At 38.0% G+C, this 25,998-nt stretch overlaps 1 protein-coding gene across 8 annotated transcripts in view; it reads right to left on the reverse strand.

The window, feature by feature from the left end:
• Positions 1 to 1,772: 1,772 nt before the first annotated feature.
• kcnc3b (potassium voltage-gated channel, Shaw-related subfamily, member 3b) overlaps positions 1,773 to 25,998 on the reverse strand; it is a 54,166-nt gene continuing 29,940 nt past the window's right edge. For 3 of the 8 annotated variants that reach the window (XM_051417564.1, XM_051417567.1, XM_051417568.1), the window contains 4 exons: positions 24,397 to 25,378; positions 22,021 to 22,215; positions 20,092 to 20,112; positions 1,773 to 13,419 (listed from right to left, as the gene is read on the reverse strand). In XM_051417564.1, coding sequence (XP_051273524.1) covers positions 13,265 to 13,419; positions 20,092 to 20,112; positions 22,021 to 22,215; positions 24,397 to 25,378 — 1,353 coding nt within the window. In that variant the 3' untranslated portion in view covers positions 1,773 to 13,264. Of the gene's footprint in view, positions 13,420 to 16,641; positions 16,683 to 19,277; positions 20,113 to 20,928; positions 21,058 to 22,020; positions 22,216 to 24,396; positions 25,379 to 25,998 lie in introns of all 8 variants that reach the window. The other 5 variants (XM_051417569.1, XM_051417566.1, XR_007886894.1 and 2 more) reach the window with 5 other exon arrangements.

Below are 25,998 nucleotides of genomic sequence, written 5' to 3' on the forward strand. Positions count from 1 at the left end.
GATATGCTACAAATGTGGTTTAGGTTCAGGCAAACATGTTTCCCATTAGCCTTAGAGAGACAAGGTATGAGAAATACTGTACTAAAACAGGCTACTGGGAAAATATGATTCAAGTTACATTTAATGATACAACTGTACAAAAACAGACACAGGAAAGAGTTTGCCCTTGAAAAAAATATTTTAATGTTTTTGTTATTTTTGGGGGTGTTTTTCATTTAATTGAAGGCTGGAGTTTCAAAATGTTTTTAAGTAAACAAAGACTAATCTACCAAAAAGGACACTACTGTGTATTACCACCAGAGGGAGGTAATGTTTTGGCACAAAGGAGAAGTAACTGAGAAGCCTCTGCTGACATTTCCTCATAGCTGCCTTTAGTCACAGAATAAATACACTGCTCACTGGGTTGCTACATTGCATTTCCATTTGATCACACGGCATGTCATCAAAATTATATAACTCAGATACCATGAATCTAATGACCTTTTGTGTACATGGGCCTATCAAGCTCAGAGTGTTGGAAAAATAAATCATGAATATCAAGTGTTGATTAAATGTAGTAAGGACTTCTACTAGTTCCTTGGGTGCAACCTTTGTGGAAATCAACCCCAAAATGATGCCCCATAAAAATGTTGTGATATTCTTAGCGTTGCGCATCGTAATCTTGGATGAGGGAATGCTGGGATAGAGAAGTAGATGCTTCTGGCTCTGTAAAATGGCTTTAAATCATTTAGCTTTCATGCAGCTATGCAGAGCAATCATGAGATCTTGTGACTCCCATGAGATGGCTGCACATACCAGCACAGATTCACCACCATGTAGAACAGGGTGAAATAGACACTGGGTATCCATAAGTAGAAAATGATGACTCATCAGTCCACCTTACTATTCCTTAGCAGGGGGTCCTTACACGAGCTTATGGTTCTGTGCCTTCATCGTGGATAAAAGCATTTTCCATAAAGCGGTGCAGAGATTTTTAGTAACTTTGCCCCATTGAGCCGGTATTATATTAAGTTTTAACTAGCTAGGACTTCTGTGATTACTTTACCTAAATTGCTTTGATTTGCAAAACTTCTCTTGAGTTTATTACCTCAAATGTTATTTGACGACTACTGTCTTTTGTAATTCGGATTTAGTAACTTCAAAATTAACATTTCATTTTCATATTGTCCACCTGGTGCACACCTCCTATTTTATTTATTTACTCTTATTTGGTCCAAAAACAGACTTATTCTGTATCAGTAAAGAAATATTATATATCCGTATGACTCTAACGTGTTGGTGTCGGGTTTCACGGATATTACAAGTTAAAGTTACAGTTATCTGATATCAACATGTACTCTAATGTAAGGAAAACTGTACTTACATTACCTCATCATTCTCAAATATCATGCCACAGTTACAGTTGATCTCAAATTTATAGATTACCGTTATATCACAAGCAAATGGCTTAATGCAAAAGTCACTGGCTAAAAAAGAAACCTGACAGTTGGACCTTCTTGGAAATGCTGCTGGCATCAAAATACACCGTGTTCTTAAACTTCCAGTCACAAATTTAATGTGTCATCCTTCAGTTTCTTGCAGGACTTTGGATTTTCATTGTGTCCTCACTTCAAGTCAGATTATATCAATCAACTGTATTGTGGTACCCTGTTCCTGACAGGCCGATGAACAGTGTTAACTGTGACAGTCAGTACTGAGGGTTATAGTATAAGTCAGTATGCACAGGAGCACACATTACATGAGTTAGAAATCTTAAACAGACTGACACACCGTTGATGTCACTTTTTCATTTATTTTAAGTTCGTTTCAATGATTTTAAGCAATTTTAATATCTCTGAAAAAGCATCTCATGACTGTTGTTCATTCAAGCTGCTATGGAGATTGGTTCACATTAGGTCGCATTGACATTCATACATTTTAAGTCTCAATAGTAGAAATATGTTCAATTATGACACTTTATTGATATGTTTCTATTTTTTCTTCAAAATATAAAAAGATAGATCATGAACATTCCATTGAAATATACTTTATACAGTTCTTGATGAGTTGTTCTTTGTGTTCCAACATTTCAAAAATAAAATCCGGCATAAGTCACAACCAGATACTCCAGTGACCACCTCCTCCCCCCATTCACTCTCCTACTAAGACCGTAGTACAATGGACTAGTACCTAAGTCTGTTTTATACAATTTGATGGTAAAATGAACACACATCTTTTATCTTTGGAATGCTTACGTAAATGCATGGTGTTAGTCTGTAATATTAGATGTATATATATGGATATGACTTTTGTGGTGTTACATAATTTCTAATTAAAATAAGATATTAAATATATAAGAAAAATCTATTCAGTATGATAACATTTCCTCTAAACAACTCTGGTCTTAAAACTTTGTAAAATAAAATATTTTTAGATTTGTGTGATTGCTAATTCACTCTATGGAAAGCCATAAAGCCACTACACATGTGGTTGCAATCATCTGAACTGATGACAGAACATCTGTGTCTCAGGGAGCATACAGTAAGTGTCGATCAGTGGCATTTGTGGTGCAGATTGCATACAATGTCCTCAATTAAAAAAACAGAAAACATATTAGAAACAGGCACATAAAGAAATTAAATGGATATCATAGAGGATAACATAACACCTTCCAAACACCTGGAGAGGACATGTCATAATATTGTCACGACACAGTTAGCTGTTAGTGAAACAGTGGCACCGACTTACCACGTAAAGCATTTCTGTTATTTTGGTTATGTGAGTGTAACACAGGAAATCTTTAACATTTTGTTAACAGATTGAAAACTTGAGAAAATAAAACAGACTTAGCACTCTCAACATTGTAACTCATTCTGTTCAACATGACTAAATCAAATGGCAGTATTATGCAATAGAAAAGGAAAGACATCTTTTTCAGCCCGGTATTGGCAGAGCAGTCACAATGTAGAGAATGAAGAAATGGTAAATGTAACAGTGAAAAATAAGGAGAGAAAAAAAGACAGCACTTGGCCATGAAAACACAGACAGCTGGGTGAAGCACATAGTTTTTGCAAGTGTGCACACCATTGCTAGAAGTTTACCTCTGAAATATTCATAAACATCTTTGTGACCATCAAAGCCATAGTTGCTTAATGCCTTCCAAAATGGAAACTGAAATCGGGAGTTTTAAAAAGATACAGGACCAAAACAAAATCCCATGGACCATTTTTGCAAATAGACAGAAGTTCCAAAACCTGTAAAACCTTGAATAGTCTATGTAGTCTACATCACACAATTGAGTCTCATATTCTGGTGAACATCCAACGGCAATGTACTAGGAATGGACAGAGGACCATTCAGCTGCCTGAGCTGAGCCCTGGACCAGCAGGGCCTGAAACTCACTTTGAATACCAAACCAAGGTTGAGGTGCTTGGAGAGCACTCAACAATGAGATGCTTTTTTTAGCAAGACTATTGTTTTATGTCAATCCCCCCTGTGGACACTGGTAATTCTCATCCTCTCTTTCTCACAACACATAAAGTACTTCACTGACATCATTTTGGAAGCTCTGGGTCTCTTTGATTGGTGCTCACATGACTGTGTTGTGTGCTGTAATGAGCTGCCAACTAGCCAGCTGGATGACGGCAACTCCATGGGTAATGACGGATGCAAAGACCTGACCATCTAAAAAACGAAGACGAGCTACCTCTACACACTCATGCTGACACTGTGAGTGTGAGTAGTTTTCAGTTGCCTCTCGGAGGAAGACGTTTCTGCTCTACGACACGGCACAGTGTTCATAGTTATCAAGACTGGATTCATGACAAACAATGATAGGAGGCTAAGGGGATATGTCAAGACTCTGTTCCCCCTCGAGAGATTATCAAGTCATAATGCATGCGTTTTTTACACGTCACTGTGAGGTGTTCACATTATCGTTGTCTATATACTAGAATTTATTATGTTAGAAAGAAGATAGCAAAACACCTACATCCACACACACCATCAACACACCTGAGTCCTTTAAACCACACACAAACTTTGGAATGGCAGTTGGTTCCATGCAAACCTGAAATCTCTCTTGATTGTTCGCCTATATAGTATATTTCATAGTCTGTTATTGGTCTTTATTGGATAACCTGCACTTGTACTCCCATATTTCTATTTAGGACTAGTGGAACAGAACTGCCTATCCCAGAAAAATCCTGCCACGGGACATCCAAGGCCATTACGAATCTCTTTAACACTGAGGCGTTACTGATACTCTCGAGATTCTCCGTTTGCCCTGCTACAATCATGTGACAACTCTTGTATTATTGCCAAAGAAAAAAAGCAAACTATGAGTACTAATCAAGCAGTCAAAGTTGTGATATGGAGAGCTGTAGTTTTAGAATTGTTGCTGCTGTTGTTGCTGCTGCTACGGTAGTTGTGCAAGTGATTAAATGAGGAAAACATAGATTTTTAACAACATCCTTTGCTCAAATGCTATAGTTTGGCAAAGTTTTGAATGGTCGCTGTGGATTGAATGGTTAGAAAATATACTGCTCAATGCATAGCAAAGTAAAACTATGACAGAGGTTGAAAACACTGGAATGAGGAATGTAGGGCAGTAGTAGCAGAGAGATTTCATCAAACAAAACATAGTTCAGGGTGTACTTTGCAAACATACATGTTTCAATATTCACATTTTTTTACTTTTCAAAACAAAATATAGCTCTTCTCTTTCATTATAATCTTTTTTAAAACATTAATTGCATATAACATTTTTTTAATTCATTTTATATATACTTTTTTGTATCTCTAGCACCCTTGTCTTCAACTAAGGGCTTGCAGAAAAGACAGTCATGCAAAGTATTCATGCTGGTAAACAAAGTTACAAAAATGCATTATCTTTTTTTTTTTTTTTTTCATTTGTTTATCTCAGCGTCCATCCTTTGTCATCGCCGTGTCTTTATAGGCAAGAGTATGTCATTGCTCATTGTTCTTCAAAAAAAACAAACATTTTCCTGGTGCTTGTGGGGAACACAACTTCGCCCACCCCCCATGACAAAATTTCCACTTCCCATCTTTTTCCAGGACTTTGACTTCATTTCATGATGCCAAATTTTCTATTAACATTTGCATCTGATTTTTTTTTTTTCTTTCTTTCTTTCTTCCATTCTGGACCTTTTCTGCACATAAACTTCCTCCGAAGCCATGGATAGTTGATTTGTTTATCAAAATATAGATTTGTTCTCTTTGTACACTTCCACACTTGCTCTACTCTTGGTCCATTTCTTCTCATTTTCCCCTTTGCCTAAGGCTCCCCTGATGGGCCATCCTTATCTTGACATTGACTTGCCTGTGAAGCAGTCGTTGGCAGCAAGAGGGACAAGAGAGAGATGGGGCAGTATTCATCTGGGAATTCTTGTGCCTAATTGGCAGTGTCAGCCTTTGTGTTAGGGGCAACATTTATCTTATTGGTCCCTTTCAAAATGATAGCACAGAATTTCCAGCTAATGGATAGTTTTTATGCGACATAAAAAGTGTTCTTGTGGTAGGAATGTTGTTTTCGTTGTAATTTAGGCAGGCCAATATCCCTCGATATTGAAGAAAGGCTGACAACTTTTCTTTTTTTGTCTCTTTTAGTCAGTCTTTTTGCTCCTCATGACTGAGCACTGTGTCAATCAGACATGGGAAAAATACTTGTAATATTTAAATGTGCATATAGGAATGAGATGATAGTGGCAGTTAAAGGACTGAGCTCTTTAAGAGGAACTTTGTACCAAACAGAGGCAACAGCCAGTATGAGGGTGAGTAAAAACCTTATCCTAAATGGAATAGTTCGCCCAATCTACTGTACATTACAGAAGGTCATTCAGCAAGTGCATGCTACAGGACCTTTGGTATCCCACGTGGATTTCTGGGCAAGCCCATTGTACATGAGAGATAAAGATAAGTCTTTTCCCACCATTTTCTTATGGTGAATGTTTCAGGTGAGTGTAAATGTACAGTAAATGCTATACACGATCGGTGAGCTGATGCTACATGTGCTTCATTTGTTCAACTTCATAATTAGTGCTTTTTTTGATTATCTCAGTAAGAGGGCAGTGTTTCAGTCTGATAGAAGTGAATGGAAGACATAGGTTCAGTGGCAAACATGCTATACAAGTGCTAAACTTGAATGAGGGACTATAATATGGGTGTCATTAAAAATACTGTGCATTTGTGATTGTTTTTCATCTGCACTGTTTGTATTTAGTGCATCTTTTTTTGGAATGTCAAGTGTTTTAATGAGTAAGACCAATCCTTCGTCTCTCATGTACTCTTTCTACATATATATATATATATTTTCTTCTTCACTTGTAAGAAACCCAAGAGGAAAATGACATCTAAAAGATCCTTTGAATGCATAAATTCCTCTCACTTCAAACTGTTGAATGGATTGAGTAAAGTTATTTCCCAGCCAACAAATGCTACAATATGTTAGCAGAGATGCTACATTGTTCATTCAGTCCTTTGTGAAGACAAGTGTTTTTCGGAAACTTGTGAAGTTGCTCAGTTGTTCAGCACTGCAGATGGTACTTTGTTGGTCATCATACAAGATGGCGAGTATAATGTTGTTGTCAGAGATGTGTCATCTGGAATGTGTCATCAGGAGTCCTTTTCTCTCCCAAACTGTGCAATGCTCAGTCAGTTTGCCGAAAAAAAAGGGGGAAAAAAAAGGTCAGTCGGTTGTCAAAAATGTGGTCGGAGTTCCAAGAGGCTGCTTTGGTAACAACGTGAAGGAGCAGACCATAAGATTTTTTTAATTCATGATTAACCTCTGGTCTTTCTCTCTTGTCACCCCAAAGATCTCCTTTAAACTGTCCATCCGTGTCACACCTGTCGCGTACGTGGCTCCTGCCGCAAATTTGTGTTAACCGCTTACTGACTCCTCATTAGAGAGAAGGCGAATGCTAGAAACTTAACACTGTGAAGACAAGAACAGAAACCCATTAATATTACGTTCACAGAGGATAAACATATTTTGTACAAAAAAGTCATGCTCAGTGAAATTGAAACCTAACTTGTAACATTACGAGTAAGCACTTTGTATCTAGATTGGTTTATAGAAGTGCTTGACTAATATAAACCAATATTGGTCTTAAATTGAAGATTTTAATTGTTCTCATATTTGCAATTTGCCAATTACATGGATTTCCATAACACAGTTTCATAGTGTTACTAACATTATGTACAATAGGGAAGTAATCAGGGATTACCATTACCTGTAAACTGCTGGTTAACTGTGCATGTCAGAATGAAGTGCACAAATTTAAACTGTAATGACAACTCTATCACAGCTACAAAAACAGTCTATCTCCAACACACAGACAGAAAGTTGGCACACAAGTTATTCTTGAACAACAAAATCAAGAAATGGTGACAATAAAAACTGGTGGCTGACAACAATATTAGAAAAACAAACAATAGACTGAATGAAACAAGCTGCCAGCCAACTGACCGGCACCACACTCTCCACTCTGCCAAATCTCAACAAATATAGCAATTATCTTTACAGGAGTGACGTATGTACAAAGCATTTCAAAGTGAACAATATTAGGTGAAAGGGAGATCATGACAAGTTATTAACTAATATGTATATAATAATATGTGTGTGTGTGTGTGTGTGTGTGTGTGTGTGTGTGTGTGTGTGTGTGTGTGAGAGAGAGTGTGTGAATATGTACGTGTGTGCAAACATTTTCATTTGAATGATATGTACACTTCATGGGAAAACACATTATTGACAGATGGCCACATACGAACATACTCAATACTACTCATGGATGTTTTCACATTTAAAGAGGAATTTTTGTACTTGGTGAAGCAAGTTGTGGAATTACACATTGGGCTGATACCATTTCAGGAGGCTTAACCCCCAACTTGTGCTATGCGTCATACAAACACAGGTTCAAACTCAAGAAAATGCTTGCCAACGGTAGGTTGAGCATTTTTCATTCTTTTGCCTACAGTTATGGCAAACAGTTCTTGTATCACATGTGCTGGCATCACACATTATTTACTGGGAGATTAAACACTTCTGTTGTGGTCTCACCAGCAAACATCAATCCAGTACAAACAGTATCCTTTATTGCAGCCACATTAGCTCTTCCCGTCTGCTCTTCTTTCCCCCTCTTCCTCTGTCAATTTCCACTTTACAGTTGCGGTTTTCTCCAGAGAAAAGCTGTTATCAAGACACAGTCCATATTTTCTAAAGAGAAGATAGTTGATGGTGCCAGATGCGTAAATCTGTAATTTTCCAAATATGTCTGCACAAAATCAGAAATAAGTTAACAGAGTCCTATTTCACGATCTATAAATTTCTGTATAGGCGTTTGTGTTACAATTAAGGGCACATGCACACATGTCTGAAGATATTATCCATTATTGGATACGAACACACCACTGTTTGTTTGAACATAAACCAGACTTTTCTGTCATTGCCTTTCTTCTACCACCAGTAACATCCTGAAACAGTGCCAAAGGAGCGTTTGTTACATACAGCCACATTGGAGATCATAACAGCTTTTTGATTGATGATAATAGTAGGTCAAAGTTAAGATAAAATGCACATTATTCTTATTCCGCCATCCCCCCATACGTTTACACTGCGGTACAGTTATTCTAACAGCAATAAAATTTAACTTTGATGAATTAATTTTGCTACAAGAGGGTTGATAGCTGCTTTACCTCAGTGTGCCAAGCTTTTTATTAGTTTTCTACATTCAATGGTAAATATATGATACTCAATTAGTGGACATTACAAGCTAGGCTAACTATCTTCTTAATGCAACACCATTTAATAAACCATATTAAAAAAGATGTTTAACTGGTGTCAATCTTCTCATTGCAATTCAAAGTTGATCAAAGAGCATTTTTCGTCCCTTCTTACGACTGTACCTACAGAACTAACTCCTCTAATATAAAAGTAAGGCAGTCTCTGCAAGTCTCAACATTTTTATAAAAGCTGCACGTGTACTAGACATGCTTTTCAGGGTACATTAGCAACAACTATTAAAATATTTACATTTAAAGTACATTTATAATTAATAGAATACAGTGCATTCACCCCATGTAGGACCAGCTATTGTAAAAGGAAACAATGCAGAACTGAGAACACACTCAGAATTTTCCTTTGTCATTACAGCTTAATTCATTTAAGAAATTAATTACCATAATATAATAATAACCAGAAAGCCAGGTTCTGTCACTAAAGGGTGTGGTTAGGTTAGCTTGGCACTGAACTGAGCAGTTTACAGGATACAACCATAAACCATTCTGATGACATACATATTCAATTATTCAATTCTGTTAGAATCTGTTCTTATGAAACTCCCTGACCCACACTCACAAAGCATACATAGATATAGTAATTTCATATGACTTTAATGTATTCACATGTGTAGATACAGATATGTACATATTCAATAATAACCACTGACCTATTAAGCTTTGCTTAGCTAGTTAAATCTAGCTAGTTTTCATGAACTCCTAAAGTGACATCAGAGCCTACTGGGGCCTCATAGAGGCACTTACAACATCTGCCTGTTTTGTTTACTTAAACAATGTTTACATCAGAGTGTCCTAGGTGATTTGCATTGGCTATGTGATATGACTCATAAAACTAAACAGAACCAGAGTTATGACATTCCTCAGATCAATTTTGATTACAGTACAAAGCGAAAATAAGTAAATACACTATCTCTATAATCATAAATGTTCAAATAAAAGTGGTGGTGTTTGAGATTATGTTATCCCTCACACCCGTTGTCATTCAAGTGTAGCATTAAAGAAAAACATTCCGCTGCAGATATATAGGACGGATGGACGTTTTGCTTGACTGTAACCGAAAATGTACATTCAAAATAAAGTGGCACACCAGTATAATTCAAAGTATCTGCAAATTGTAACATCCACATTGTGGAGTCATTTTAAGATTACACAGTATGCATGTGCGCTTAAAAGATTTAATGAGGTTTTGTGCGCTGAGAAGTGATGCTCACAAAAGTTACAAACCGATATTCAAGTTTGCTGATGAGGACTAAGATTAGCTTTGAGGTTTGAACTCAGGCCAATCAATGTGTGACATTGTACACGTTCTCACACGTTTTTCTGCTAGTTACAAACGTACTATCCCAGAGTTTCCCTGCCTTTTTCCTAAGTTCAAGCTGACATTATAAATTAAGGAGCTGCTGTCTTTGGATTCACTGGAGAAACAAAGCTCTGCATGCTCTTTCAAATATCTTCAGACAACACTAAATTATTGTATTTTTTTTGACATCATAATGGTGAAATGTCACAATATTGACTATAAGCATGACTAGTAGCAACTTCGATCAGAGAATATGTGTGATGGCCTTCAGAAACCCGTATCAGATGAAGCCAGGCAAGCATTCTTGCAGTGACTATATGGTAGGATCTATCCTAAATGAGACAACTTTCACAAACCTCTCAAACTCCAGTTGACAGCAGAATCAAGCAAACATTCAAGTGAGCTTTCATCTTCAATCCCAATACTGCATATCTACGTTCTCGAAGATTAGGGGTCTGGAAGCACGTCGATTTTTAGACAAAAGATTATGACAGTAAGAAAATCAGGACCTGACATTTTTTTAAACGAGTATGGAAATCCTCTCCTTTTTACACCTGCAAAAAATTGTTGGTTCTAAAGCACTTACAGTTTTTCCTGGTGATTTCAGTCTTACTACATTTCTGTTTGTTAATGAACTTAAGGACAGTTAAATACAACATTGTATCTTTTTTGACAAATGTTATTTTAGACAATCAGTGGTACAGAAAAGTCATTCCTAACAGTGAAATACACATTACCAGTACACATAAAGAAAATATAAAACTATTACAAAACGAAAACAATTAAAAATGGCAGTCACAACATCAAAAAGTTTAAGGACCAGTAAGACCACATTGACTTGAAATAAAACAAGACAAATGGCTCATTGTAATACTTTTGTACACTTCTTAACCAAACATAATAAGTAGACTGCCTACCAAGTCTGTGCATTTTAAGATTAAAAATAGATCTGCATATTTACATATGTATGTGCACAGCATGTTTTCCAGCATTAAAATAATATTGCATCTTTATTGCATATGTGAATGTGTCAATATTTTTAAAATCTTTTTTGCTCAACTTTTAAACGGAAAAACGATATTCTTGTGAGGATGGCAAACTGAGGATCTAAGTTACAAAAATAAAAGCAATAAATTGCGTAAAACAGATAGCTTATTTTCCATTATTGAGGCGAAGAGTATATTGTATGCGACTGGCATATTTTTTCAAAGATTTGCCAACAGATTGCATTTGGTGATTTTATCTTGCATTTTTTTTAAAAGTTTAAAGTCTTAGACAAACATTTGAACCAAAAACCAAAGAATGATGGAAAAAATATGTAAAAAATATATCAAAAGTGAAGAAGAAGCAAAACAGATCAGAAAAGCTGAACATCCTTGTTTGACAGGGGGTCTCATGTTCAGTCTATTAACTTGTTGTAATATAGTCTATGGTGTCTTATGACAACATGCAAGATTTACAGTTAGTAAATTAACATTGACTGTTAGTAAAGTGCATTTGTTTTAATTATATAATTAATTATGTAGTCATCCATATCTGACTTTGTGGGTACATTTGTTGTTCTTAGTTTATAGTCATTTTAAGCAACTTTCTAAATACATTTCATTTAGATTTCTTTGAAAAAGTTGTAGGCCTACATTACAAGTACATATTCATATTACATAACTGTCCTGATACGCATGTTTTTTAAAGGTCCACTCAGTCGATTACTATCATCCAACACAAATTATTAATTGAAAGCTAAATTGTGCTCCTTTACCAAAGACTGTTCGAGAAGCAGAACACAGTTAGCATTTAGCGAGCATGTAGCTCTGCTCGTAAGATCCTTGGCTGACCTAACAATGTTAACAACCAAGGATATCACTTCCGCCAGTGTCAAATGCTTAAAACGTGCCAAATTACCAACATTTTATGACGTTAGGCCATTCGATGTTTCTAACAATCAGCTATCTAGCTATTTTGTTAGAAAACTAATGCACAAAGACAAACAATAAGCAAGCAAGGATGTTGACAAAAAACATCAGCTTACTGTCAATCAGCTGACTGTGAATACTGTGAATGCTTTAGTTACTCTGCACCCACCGGCGTTCTCGGTCTTCTTACACATTGCAATGGCCCCTTCATGACACGGTTTCCAACTAACTCCAGCTAACACATCCTGCCCATTATGATTGTTATAATTGCATATAAGATGATAAAGATAAATATATATATATATATAAATGTATTTGACAACATGCTTGTAACTGCCAAAGAAAGTGACTGAATAGACCTTTAACTGTACACTGTAAGGTAGTAATTGCATATATGGGATCCTTAGAGCAATGTAATAAAACAAACTACAATTTTTAAAAGTCATGTTAGGGTGCACAGTTGAGATAGCTCTTATGGTACAATACTTTTCATTTATTTAATATTTTTTCATTTAAGCTAAGGTTTTTGTTTAGTTTTTTGCAACTTTTGACATCGCTTGGCTTTGCTGTATAAACTATTAACATAAAGTGTCCAATTATGTCACAATGGTAAGATATAAAATTAAGTGTTAACACTGAGACTTAAAGAAGCCGAGTCTGTTTTTTTTTTTTTTTGAGAGAGAGAAAGAATTACCAAAATGATGCCTACACTGTACATACATCAATATTGACAAAAGACAGAAAGTAGAAACCTATTCACCATCAATATAATCTATAAATGTATTTTTGTCTTTGGCTAAATGAACTGAAATATCTTGTTTCATGGTCATTTTTCTGGACAGTGTTGTCAGCTCAGTCTTGTTTGGTCCAGAATACTTAAAAATGGATATACATCAACACACTTAATTCTAAGTTTTAAAATGTAACTGTGCACATGTTTTCATGATGTTTTTTAACCTCTGACACTATTTTATTTACTAACCAATCCAAATATTAATTTTACATTTATTCTAACAATTTAAAATAACAGTGTATTTTTAAAGCTAAAATTTGTATTTGACCCCATCAGCTAACCTGATGCATGCATCATAAACAATTAGATTCACAAGACGAGAGGTCATTCTTTCTACATTCAAGTTCATTTTATGTTATTGCTATTGTTTTTGCTCGGTGTACAATCCAAATGGAGGCTTCAGTGCAATCAGTCCATAGCTAATCCACTGCATCTCTTATCATCCAATAATGAACATCCTTTCTGCTACAAAATGGAGGGGATGGGGGAACGACAGCGACGCAGTGGTCCTGGGGCCTCATAGGTTTCAAAGGGTGGGCTAGTGATAGGAGCAAGCCGCAGTGATGACCCAGCCATTCCCGATATGTTATTGAGACTGCGAGATTTCTCATAGCCTGTTGCTTTAAGAAAAAAATTTTAACCATTGGTCGATTCATTGGATTATATAACGTGTTATTGTTTTGGTATTATGCAAATAAAATAAAAGGAAATCATAGTTGAAATGTTTTGAGCATGTTTTCCATATCCAGGTGGTTTATTATGATGGTTACATAGTGTGGAAGCATGAACATGACATTCAAGATGTTATAAGAGGAAATCAAAATGAAAAGAGAATAAATTAAGGATAAGAAATTGAAAAAGTTATTAAATCATAAAGACATATAAAGGACAGACAAGGACAGACACAGACAAGACAGACAAGACAAGACAAAACAAGAAAATGCGAGTTATGATATGTCTTTTTTTTTCAAAACAGAAAAGCAAAAGATTCTTAAATATCAAGAAATTTAACACCTATAGTATGGCCCGTTGAATAAAGCATGTGAAGCATAATGTGCAATGTTCAGGTGTTTTAGACAACTATTTGGCCAAAACTGTACAGTTTTACACAAATACACAGTAGCAAATACTCAGATATCACTGATACAGTGTAAGAGTTGACCACATGAAGTTTTGGGTGAAAAGGCTTACCGATGTACCACTAATGAAGAATAATCAATTGCCTTGCATTACGCTTCAAAGATAGGCCAATTAGTATTGGCTTTTGGTTCCTGTAAACTTCAAATGGCCAACACAAAAATGTCTCCCAGCAACATTTAAAAACACTTCCTATCCCCCGGTAATCGCATCCTGTAATGGAGCTCAGTTCACATTTTTTTTACAGTGGGAAATGACACACGGTAAGAAAGCGTGATTTTTCTGACTAGGTCGACTAATACAAGTGACTTTGAAGTATAATGCATGGTACGTGCACTGCTGAAGGTATGTTTACAATAACCAAGTTACTTAAGAATAAACAGAGTGGCCATTGTGTCCTTTCCCGCTGTATTTCTGGTTTGTAACACAGCATGCAGACGTTGAATTCCCCCTGTGGGAAGCAGCCACAGACAGAAAAGGTAGTGCTGTGCTGACAGGGTGTTGTTGCGTCAGGTGAAGTGAAAAACACCATTGGTAGGTAGCAGTTGATCTACCCTAACAATGGCAAATTGACCCATAATGGGTGGAGTTTTACAGTTTTTTTAGGGATGTGTTACATTAGCTGAAATTAAATTTTAAGGCTATTTAATAAAACTGTAATGCTAACAGTGTTGGTGACAAAATTACCAAGTTATGGTGTATATTTTTGTCAAACTCCAACCATCACAAGGCCAACAACAAAGAACACCCATTGGTACAGTATGACGCCCTTTGTGCCTTCCTGCTAAAATGGAAAAATAGGGCAATACTCCACCACTCTGGATTATTCGAGCCAACCATAAATAGATCCTTTTTTTATTCTGACACGCTGGGGCACATTAGTCGGATAGCAACTGAGTAAAATATTGATGATGCATTTTCACTGGGTTTCTTCATTGGGCTTCATCGCACACAAAGATGTTTGAGAAGCTGTCTGGCCAATCTGTGGTACCGCTTCATTCTCAAGTTCAGTTCAACGAGCGTTTTGTTCAGACCACACAAATGTATCAAGACAAACTGTCAAGTTGCATCAAATGGCAGCCAGATTTGTCATGTTTGCTGAATCAGAGTTGAGGGACAACAACAGGAGGGACGAGTAAAACGTAGTGAAGAACTACAACAATGCTTGCTACTGAGTGCAGACAAATATTCTCTTAAAGCAAGACAAGGCTATCATACATCTTAAATTTTCATCATCATATCTGATAAACCCTTCACCTGACCTAACTGAACCACTTGTTATAATCTTTATGCTTTTCCTGAAACCAAACACTGTTTTTGATACTATTTTGTTCAACAGCTGTATTTACATTCAGTAATTACCTCTCTCTATTTATAGTAGCATATAGTAGTTTTTATTGTTAGTGGCAGACTGACAATTACCATGCTGTATTCACACTGCATTCAAGCGCATGACGAATTCACAGGAAATGATGAATGCACGTAATTCCAGCTAAATTTGATCTAATATATAACAGCCTCACTGTTACGTTAACACATTAAATTAAGTTACCGCAAACTGAACATCTAATGCTGCTTTTTATAGTGTTAATAGCATTAGTGCTAATTGCGATGATTCATCAGAAATATGTCTCTACAGAACAAGACGGTGGTCGCATTTCAGCAATGGGCTGCATGTTTACAACTGCTAATCAAGGTAAGCACAGGTGTCGCCAAATGAACAATACCTATCTAAGTTCAGTTTTACTGATCGTGCAACGAACATAAATCAAATTGCTAGTTTTGAGTGCTACAGCTTTTATAAAATAGATAGTTCTAACATCTTGTTTCTGCTGTTATTGTATATATACAAAGGGTATAAAAAGAGATTTACTGTGTAGTAGTAAACTGAGAGTTTTTTAATCTGCGTATATTATGCTACAAGTTGTATTAAGTTAAATATTAAGTAACTGCTTTACTTGGGTGTTGGGAAGCCCGTATATGAAGTTACAACAAAAGGTTTTGATTCTTCTGAGAAATTCCTTTTGATCTATTCTTGGCGCTAAGCAAAAATCAGCATGCAGAGAGGAGAGGGAACGAATGAGAGGAAGAACACACACTGCTCACGTGATTAAAAAAATATATATATATATGTTATAACCTTCACCCAAACTAATACTAAAAGTATAGGCTCTGTTTCTTGGAACAAATGTCCTTATTTGGCTGTTTTCAGTCTGAAATCAGAGAATTTAAAACACTTGTCAAGTGTGATATGAGTAAAATATGCATAAAAGGAAAAAAAGGGTCCCCATCTGTTGATTAGATGAAGGTGAAACTGATGAATAAGAATGTAGAACGGACAGTTTCGTGGTTCTGGTGATATATGTTAATGACCGGTTTGGCTGGCTGCTTTGCAACCAAAAGCTGATCGGTACATTATCTGCTTTTGCTGATGTTTGAAAGTACTGCTTGGTTAATGTCAAGACAAGGAAAGGTGTCAGAAATTAACTTATAAAGTTAATCATGTCTCAGCCACTGCAGTCTGTCACGGTCTGCTGGCTACCTCACTGTGTTAAGTACTGTATTTACAACATCAACAGGGGTTTTGTGCTCTGGGATTGTCTATCAGGGGAAATGATGAGTCTGGCTGTCACTGTGTTCAGTGATGACATAATTCCTTTCCAAAGTCACACTTAATTTACACTGAGGAGGGAGTGCGTACCTACCTACAGTCAGAGTTTAGTTACACTTGCACTGCAGTGGCGGCCTGGGGATGGGATGGAGAATGAGTGTTAATCACAGGAGGAGGTGGTTATGGAGAGGTAGGACACAGAGGAACAGAGAGAGGAAAAACTGCAAATATTCTGACCAGACTGTTTACCAAGGTAATGAACATGTAAAATTAAACAGATTGAACCAGAATAATAGACTTAATCATTTTTGTATGTATGTTTGTATGAATGTATGTATGTATTAAGAAGGCAGAGAACAAGACTGCCTCTATAACCTAGTCCACATATGTCCTATAATGTTGTGCTTGCTGGCTGTCGATACACAGGGTTTGCTGATCCTTGGGATTCTATTCTTGGCATTGCCACATACTGTATCATGCTTACATGGGATCAATTGCCTGTTAAAGATGGTAAGATCTCCTGTTACAAATAATTAGATGCATTGATCCCTTTATGACAGTTACTGAAGCCACAATGTGTCCATACAGTACATACAGTACCTGGGGTGTCTTTTGGGAAAACGAGATGAAATGAAACTGTATCCTACATCCTGTTGTTAGCTGTATGTAGGTCATACAGACCCATATGTGTCAGCTGTTTTCATTAAAGTTCAAATCAATTTAATATTTTATATATATACTCATACATAACCATAAATATTTATCGTGTGTACATACATACAAACATCCTGCACATCTATATTGTTTCTTTTATAAGCCAAAAATCTGGATCAGACAAAAGAATATTTGCAGAGTTGTGATGAGGCAAGATAGTAAGAAACACAGTGGTATTGTTACACACGTAGAACATGCATGACAATGTAGAACAGGTTTATCACGCTGTTTATGACTACAAGAGTAAAATGACAAAAAACGGGGACACTGACAAGTGTTAGCACATCAAACACGTTTTCACACAAATTATTTTATACAAGAAAGCTTTCTGAATTTGAATTTAGAGTTAGTATGTTTTATTTGGTTGTTGCCTGTTGTATTGAGCCAAAAGAAATTAGCCGTGGCAAAAACATTTGCGTGAGCACAGGCAAAAACAACACAATGTTGTGGTGGTCAGGAAGAATATTAAAACCTACTTTGGTCTTGAAAAATAATTCAAGAAACAATACATCCGAAACAATAGTACAATTTAAAGAATAGTAAACGCTAAGGTAAATAAGGATGGAATGAAATGTGGATGCAACAGCCTGTTTTAAATATATACACATTCTGTCTGATGTATAGTATTTGTTAAATCTAAATATTGTATGAAATTGCAATGCAGAATTTTTGTCGATTTTACAAGTGGTGGGAGTTAAGAAAAATATATAATCCCTGGGTCCAAAATGCATTCAAATGTTGATACTATGGTTTTGGTTGAATTTGGTAATGAATAATGAGCCTTTTTTGCCAAGTAAGTCCTTGAGAATGTCCTGAACCAGTGAGATTTGGGCCATTTTTATGCCAATTTCCCTGTCAAATTAATAGAAGACAGGTAAGTGATGTAAAAACTCAAAGGAGAACACAGGAAGAACAGAGGGGAAGTCAAAACATCAAACAACCAAACACAATTGTACAAAACTTAAATACATTGAAAACAAACAGACCAGAACCACAGACAACAGCAAAACATGTTAATTCAAAATAAATATAACTTAATCCTAACTACATAACAAAAAGCATTCACAGTCAAACACTTTGAACACAGATTGATACCAAATCACTACATAATACTCCACAAAAATACCTAAATGAAAGATTTACACACTAAATCAGGAATACAGGACATAAATAAGAACAAAAACCCAAGAAATAAAATTAAAAAAACTACTTGTACACATATAGTCAGGAACTGAAACAAGAGAGAGTGGAGCGAGGCAAAGAGAGAGAGACAGAAACAAACGAGACCCTCGAAGGTCTAGAGGAGTGATTGGGAGTGGGCAATCAAAGAGGTGATTGACCATTTGACCTTGGTGAGACATGCATATTGCATTGGGTGCTTTGGAAGTTAAATGGCCAACAATCAAAGAGAGGAAACTGAAAAGCTAATAAAAATAAGTTGGCAAAGACATCTTACGCGTGTAGCTACAAAATAAATCACAACTGAAGCACACAAGAAGGAGTTTTACACAGCATGAGAATCCCTCTTTAAAAACAAGAAGGAGAACGTTTGTTATCGGCGGAGAACAAGGATTAACTAACATAAACCCAGTGTTTGTTTTTGCTCATTTTCTTCCTATTCAGTACTGTTTATCTTCCCCTAAATCACAGATTTGTAGCCATATATGTATTTACACATTCACTGGGCGAGAGGTGGTCTCTCACAGGGCAATCAAATGCTTCAAGAGATAGCAAGAAGCAGATCAAATTTTTCTGGTGTTAACTGAAAAGAAGTACAATCTATTTCTCAAGTACACAAGGTTCAGCATATTAATACAGACTAAGTAAGAAAGAGGGACCATTATAGATCCCAATCCTTAGGGTCCTCCTAGAGCACTTTTTCAACGGACTCCTGATTTGCTTTAAAGAGGGAATTTTATAGCACTTAAATAGCAGTTTATACATAAGAACCATTGAAACTGAAGCAATGTCAAGGACCTGTAAGTGAAGGGCTTGGACAGCTTAAGGCTTGCTTACCTTAGACAGCATGTAGCCACTTTTCAATCAAATCTGTCATAGCGTTTGAATGTCTGTCTGCTCAGTAAGTGTTTCAGTCACCGAGTGCAGCTCATAATTGTTTTGATTTCTATCCAGGTCTCCACAGTACAAATACAGAAGGCCCTGAACTTTGGACTACACTAGGCACTGAAAGCACAAATACATGGTCTAGGGAGTAGTATTTCAGATCCATCACACGCTCACAACACAGTATTTTGTAAGTAAGTATTGTGATAACTGGCTTTGTTCATAAAGCTGAAATAAGACATTGCACAATAACAGTTTAAAATGTTTGCTTGTTTCAGCGTGGCATGTTTCAAGAGGTACTATCCCCTGACCCAGATAGCTCCGCTGACCCCACTGACCTTGGGCCTTGGAAACATGAGTGTGATGACTGTCTATCAAGGCTGGCCAATTGATTTGACATAAAATACAGCATATGTACATGTGCACATCTTTGAGCCTGAAATGTGTTCTAGCATAGGTTCCATTTTTTTGTTAATTCCTGAAGAGTCTGTCAGTTTAACCTGTGCATGAGTACATGTACATATATAAATATTTGTATACAACTGTAGAAAAGAGTGCATTTTTCAAGGCAAACCCTTTTTAAATTGCAGTGTGTGCTTTTATTTGCCAAGGTGGAGGTCCGTGGGGTAGGGAGTAACACGAAAAAACACAGTAGAAGGGAAAAACTAAATTAAGCCACACACGACAGCACAAACACAACACTCAGACGGCATTGAGAGGACAGAGACACAGTGTAAAACATGTAAGAATGAAAAAGCCCACATACACACGCGTGATATGACACAACCTGAAGAGAGAGACAACAACAACACAGAGGCACATCAGACAACAACGTGACCCGCTGTTCCCATTCAATCTTCTTCAGTGTAGGTTTTATTAGTTATTGACACAGGACACGACAACTGGGTTATTTTCACTTGATGCTGCTGGATGTATTTGCACATGTGCACGCCCACACGGACACGCTCCTGTACTCCTGAGTGTTTTAAGCTCTCATACATACACATACATACAAGTATGCACATCATTAGTGCACACTACTTCTTATGGGTGTATATCACAGTGCAATCCCTTTTTTTCAGTTTTTACTACTTGTAAATTGTTCGTTAAGATTGTCGCAGAGTTCACAAAATTAGAATAAAGCTAATTTGTATGCAGGTAGGATATTGGGCTGAGGTTAGGTTTCATTGGATAAAATACCTCACAAATCAGTTGAGCACTAAAATGCCATTTGCCACCCCAACCTTAATATTCAGATTGAAGCACTACCTAACCTTAGCTCAACTGTTTGCATTGATCTCTCAATGTAATACTTCCACACTTTCAGGCGCGGAGAAGACTCCTCACAGGTGATACTTCAAACTCTATTGAACATGTATACACAACACTGTGGAAATGGGGGTGTATATGTGATTTGAAGTCATGCATAGTGTGTGCAGGTGTGTCTGTGTTAAAGTGGGTGCTGTACTGGTTTAATTGTAGTGATTTGTGCTACGAGAAAACATGCTATGTCATGGAGAGCCAAATCCAAATTTCTGTATGTTTTCAGTCAAAAGTTGACTACACTATGGGCTCCTTTATTTAAAATTTTTGTCAGTGTTACCTCTGGTCTATGGTTTGATCCAGGATGAGGTGGAGTTTGCATTGAGGTCCTGCTGTAACAGAGACCCTTCCATCTTATACCAATCCTCAGTCAGAGGGGAGTCTGGGCTGGGTGCCAGGGCTGCTGCCTCTAGTTTGTTGTCAACAGGGGGTGTTGAAAGTTTGGAGGGAGTGTAAGGGAGTGTTTTGGTGCAGGTTGGCGGCAGTGGTGGTGGTTGGATTGCAGTAGTAAATGAATTAAGGTGTCAGGTTTTCATGAGCACGAAGATAATGCACATGGGGTAAATAAGGGAGGAGGGTTACGGTGAAGCACAAAGGAAAAGAAGGGGGGAAATGAGGGCGTGGGTTTAAAAATGGGGCAGAGGAGAAAAAAGGGGGGAGGAGGGAAAATGTGCGGCAGGTTAGGGAGGGAAAATCATCACGGGGGGGAAGGGGGGAGGGGGTAGAGCAAAATAAAAAGGAAGATGCGAGGCAAGAGAGAGAGAGAGAGGGAGAAACAGAAGTGACGAGAAGTAAATTAATGCATGGTCAACTGTCTGAGTCCAGAAGACAGAGAAAGATTTAGATCGTTTATGAGCATGAATGAATATGACATTATGGGGCACAGAACGAAACTCACAGACACCATGGAAAGATGGAAGAGGAAGAGGAAGAAAAGGGAGAGAAGTAGAGGGACAGAAAATCTTGTCTGACAGAAGAAATAAAAACATGATACCAAGCGGTGATGGAAACACAGAGAACATGAATGTGAAGAGGTGGAAACAAATAGAGCAGAGCAGAAGAGCTAAGTGTATATGCATGTGTTGTAAGTGTATGGCTGTATATGTGTGCATGTTTTGCTGCTAGCTGGAATTGGAGCCTTCAATCAGTAGTTGAGGCTTCTAAAGTCAGTTTCATGTGTGCTCTCTCATTCAACCCACCTTACCTAAATGTTTGAATCGGATCTTATACAGTAACCTATGTGTGCATCGGCCGCACACTGCACATATATAATATATATGTTCACAGAATGTTATGCCTGGCATCTTGCTGTGTGGATCTGTTTACATAAAATGTGTATGTTTATGTTTCCGTCTCCTGGTGTGAAACGTACCTTTCCGCACATTTCCATCTGTGGCACGGAATTCCCTGGTGTTGAGCAGGAAGCAGGCACGGTCCTGCTGGTAGCGTTCCCGGGTAGGCCCTCGCCCAATAGGGCTCCTTTCATCGGGGCTCAGCACCTGGTCGATGGTGGGGCAGTCCTCATTAGCCAGGGCGGCCGAGGCTGCATCACCATTCTGCTTGGAATCTAGAGGGATGGTGGGGGCAAAGTGAGGAGGAAGACCACATACAGGAGAATTAAAGGAAAAGCATAGAGAAGAGCATCTTGTGAGTCTTTCTTCTCGAAAAGAACTTTATGCGTGCTACTTGTGTGAGAAAATTGAGCAATAGATTTTTTCTATTGCAGATTAGTTGCCAAAGTATAACAGCAAATAGGATTCGTATTGGAAAATAATTTTCAATTTCAATTCAATTCAATTCAATTTTATTTGTATAGCGCCAATTCATAACAGAAGTTATCTCAGGACACTTTTCAAATAGAGCAGGTCTAGACCGAACTCCTTAAAACATTAATTACAGAGACCCAACAGTACCACCATGAGCAAGCACTTGGCGACAAGGGCAAGGAAAAACTGCCTGTTAAAAGGCAGAAACCTAGGACAGATTCTCGGCTCTAGGTGGGTGGTCGTCTGTCTCGACCAAAATAATCATACTGTAAAATAGCTAAATGCAATTAAGGTCACTACAAGTGCTCAAAGTTGTCAATTAAAGGATTAATTGATCGGCACATTTTCATCAGTGACAATGTTTTTAGGTAATTTTTTAGGAAAACTACCTAACTACTACAAAATATTTGCTCCCAAATGTTGCTTGTTTCTAATTCACATCACTGTTGCTTTTTTTTAAAGTGAAAAGTTGCATTCACTTTAGGCTCTGGTAACTTATTTTTTAAATCCTCAAAATCTGTCAATCAAGAAAGCTATCACTAGTAGGCCTGAACGTTGTGAAACGGTAAAGTGAAAGGACTACCCTGTAAAATATGTTGAGTGGCAACTAATGCTCATTAAAGTTTCGGACTGACTGCTGTAGTAGTCGCCCACACATTCATTGAGGCATTATGTAAAAATGTGTTACCACGCCAGTGTGCGGTTTTGTGTTGTGTTGGAGCATGTGGTGATGATACTGCAGAGTAGTCTTGGACCCAGTTGTCAACATTTTGACTAATACAACTTCCTGTTAAAAGATCTACTCACACAACCTACAAGCAAGCCTTTTAGACTGGAAGAAAGCCAAGCAGACAGGATGTAGAGAAAGCACTGATGAAACCAATATTTTCCGGCTCACTGATGACTAAGGCAGTAAAGTAATGCATTAAAGGTGCATTATTGTTGCATGTGACTGACGCCTCATCCTGCAGCATGTTAAGAGCAAACAAGGAGCCAAATTACCTCTCCTCCTGATTTTACCGCTAATGAGAGAAAATATGTGGAGTCAGCAAAAATTTTGATGTATTAAGCTGTTGTAATAGATAATCAAGTTCATTTTCCTTCCATGGTGTTTGTTTTTCACTGACAGATGGGTGCCTTGAGGCAACTGTGGACCTACCAGTTGATCATAAATTACACATGAGTTCTGATGGGGCAGTGATTTCTCTGGGGTGGATCCAGAATCAACTATGCATCACTTCTTCATAGTACTCCCACTTCTTTTTCTTTGCACTCTGACCCTAAAATTCCACCGGGCACGGCTTTATAACGTCTGTGACGCATTTTGGCCCCGTGGTGGACGCGTCTTCAAATCCCACCGAGTGCATTTTAGAAGCGAAATATCCTCAGAGCATGTTGCCTGCCATACCTTGTTTACTCGTGTATTTTGTCCTTAAAAGGGATACAAATCGGTATGTTTCTGTTTTAAAATCTCCTCTAACCTGCCTCTGTCTATTTGACTTCTGGTCTGATGCAGCAATGTTGAGCTAGCGTGAAACCAGAGTCTGCACACTGTATTTTATTTAGAAAATTTACCAATATGAGCAATCTGCTCTGTGCTGCTTGACGTGAGTGGGTCGCGGCTTCTGTCCGTATTCTACACGGAGTAGAGAGAGGCTATGCTGGAATTTAGAGAATTGCTTAGAAAAGCTGCAATCAGCTCTGGCGACTGTGGTGGAACGCGTTGCTGCCGTGCCCGGTGGAATTTGGGGGTAATCCTCCACTGGACCCCTGATATCATCACTGTGCATGCCTAAACTTGCCATCAGTCAACTGTCAAATTTCCCAAAAGCATGGTCAGTTTTACCCAATTTACTTTGATTGTAAAACTGTGAATTATACAATACTCTCTTTTTGACACTTGAATTTGACACTAATAGACTTTTCTGTGTTTTGTTTTTTTTTTTGGCTGTCAGAAGATACTATTTGAAAAAATCTCTCACCTCTGTTAATCTCTATAATTTCTTCTTGAGCGAGAGGACAGTCACCCCCTATGCCTCCAGACCCCATCACTCCACCCAGGACATTTCCCAAGAGCCTTTGCGGTGATGCGGTAGCCATAGCCAGGGCGTCTGGTTTGCAGTAGTTGGGGGACCCTGGTTGGGGTGCTCGGGGGATATGTTTGTTCTTCTTTTTAGGCAGCTTTTGTTTGGCCATGGCCAGAGAGTAGTACATGCCGAAGTTGTTGACAATTACAGGTACAGGCATAGCAATGGTCAGCACACCAGCCAAGGCACACAGCGCACCCACCAGCATCCCTGACCACGTCTCCGGGTACATATCTCCATAGCCCAGCGTGGTCATGGTCACAACGGCCCACCAAAATCCTATGGGAATGTTCTTGAAGTTGGTGTGGGCACTGGCTGTTGGATCATCTGGATCGGCACCAATTCGCTCAGCATAGTAGATCATAGTGGCAAAGATGAGGACACCAAGGGCTAAGAAGATGATGAGCAGGAGGAATTCATTGGTGCTGGCACGAAGGGTGTGGCCAAGGACACGGAGACCCACAAAGTGGCGGGTCAGCTTGAAGATTCGGAGGATACGGACAAATCGGACAACACGGAGGAACCCCAGGACATCCTTGGCAGCTTTGGAGGACAGACCACTCAGGCCCACCTCCAGATAGAAGGGCAGGATGGCGACAAAGTCGATGATGTTGAGGGTGCTTTTGAAGAATTCCAACTTGTCTGGGCAGAAGGTGACTCGCAGCAGGACCTCGATGGTGAACCAGATGACGCACACACCTTCCACATACGTCAACCAGCTGTCAGTCACCACCTCGTATACAATCTCCTCATGAGTCACGTTGCCCACCGTGACGATCTCTGTCTTGTTGAGGATGGTGTTGAAGGCCTCATGCGTCTCCATGCAGAAAGTGGAGATGGAGATGAGGATGAAGAATAGGGAGCCAAATGCCACATACTGGAAGAAACCAGCAAACAGAAAAGATAGGAAGAGAAAGCAGAAAAAGAAAGCAAGGGAAGGAGAAAGAGTCAGTTGCAAATCAATAAAATTCAGCAAGGCAAAGAGAACACAGAAAAGCATAAATAAAATCTGCATTGGTGAAGTTTGAAACCTAAAGCCAACAGCAGAGAAAAACAACTGGTGTATGTGCAACCCCAGTACACACAAGTGCTAAATGCTATACTACAGTATGTATGTAAACTGGCCTATTGTACGAGAACCTACTGTTTAGTCTTCAGATCCAAAATGTTGGACCCATTCTGAAATTAACCAAATATGATGCATATAAAGTAGTTATGCAAAAAAAACAAAAAACCTTGTAACAAACTAGAGGGCAAGTGGACCTGTCCTGAAAAGGACCTTGGCACAATTTGACCCATTGTGATCAAAGTCCATGGATAATCAGACTCATTAGGCCTGATCAAATGATATGTGACAGTCATAATTGATTGTGATGAACAATGAAGCCATAAAAATAGATGTGCTGTCAGTATCATGTCACATTGTGTGCCATAAGGAAATGATGACTTACAGTAATTACAAGTTGATCAAATTATTACTAGTACTTTGAGTTTAAT

Source organism: Dicentrarchus labrax, unplaced genomic scaffold (genome assembly GCF_905237075.1).
Source record: "Dicentrarchus labrax unplaced genomic scaffold, dlabrax2021, whole genome shotgun sequence".
In the NCBI taxonomy this organism is placed as follows: Eukaryota; Metazoa; Chordata; class Actinopteri; family Moronidae; genus Dicentrarchus; species Dicentrarchus labrax.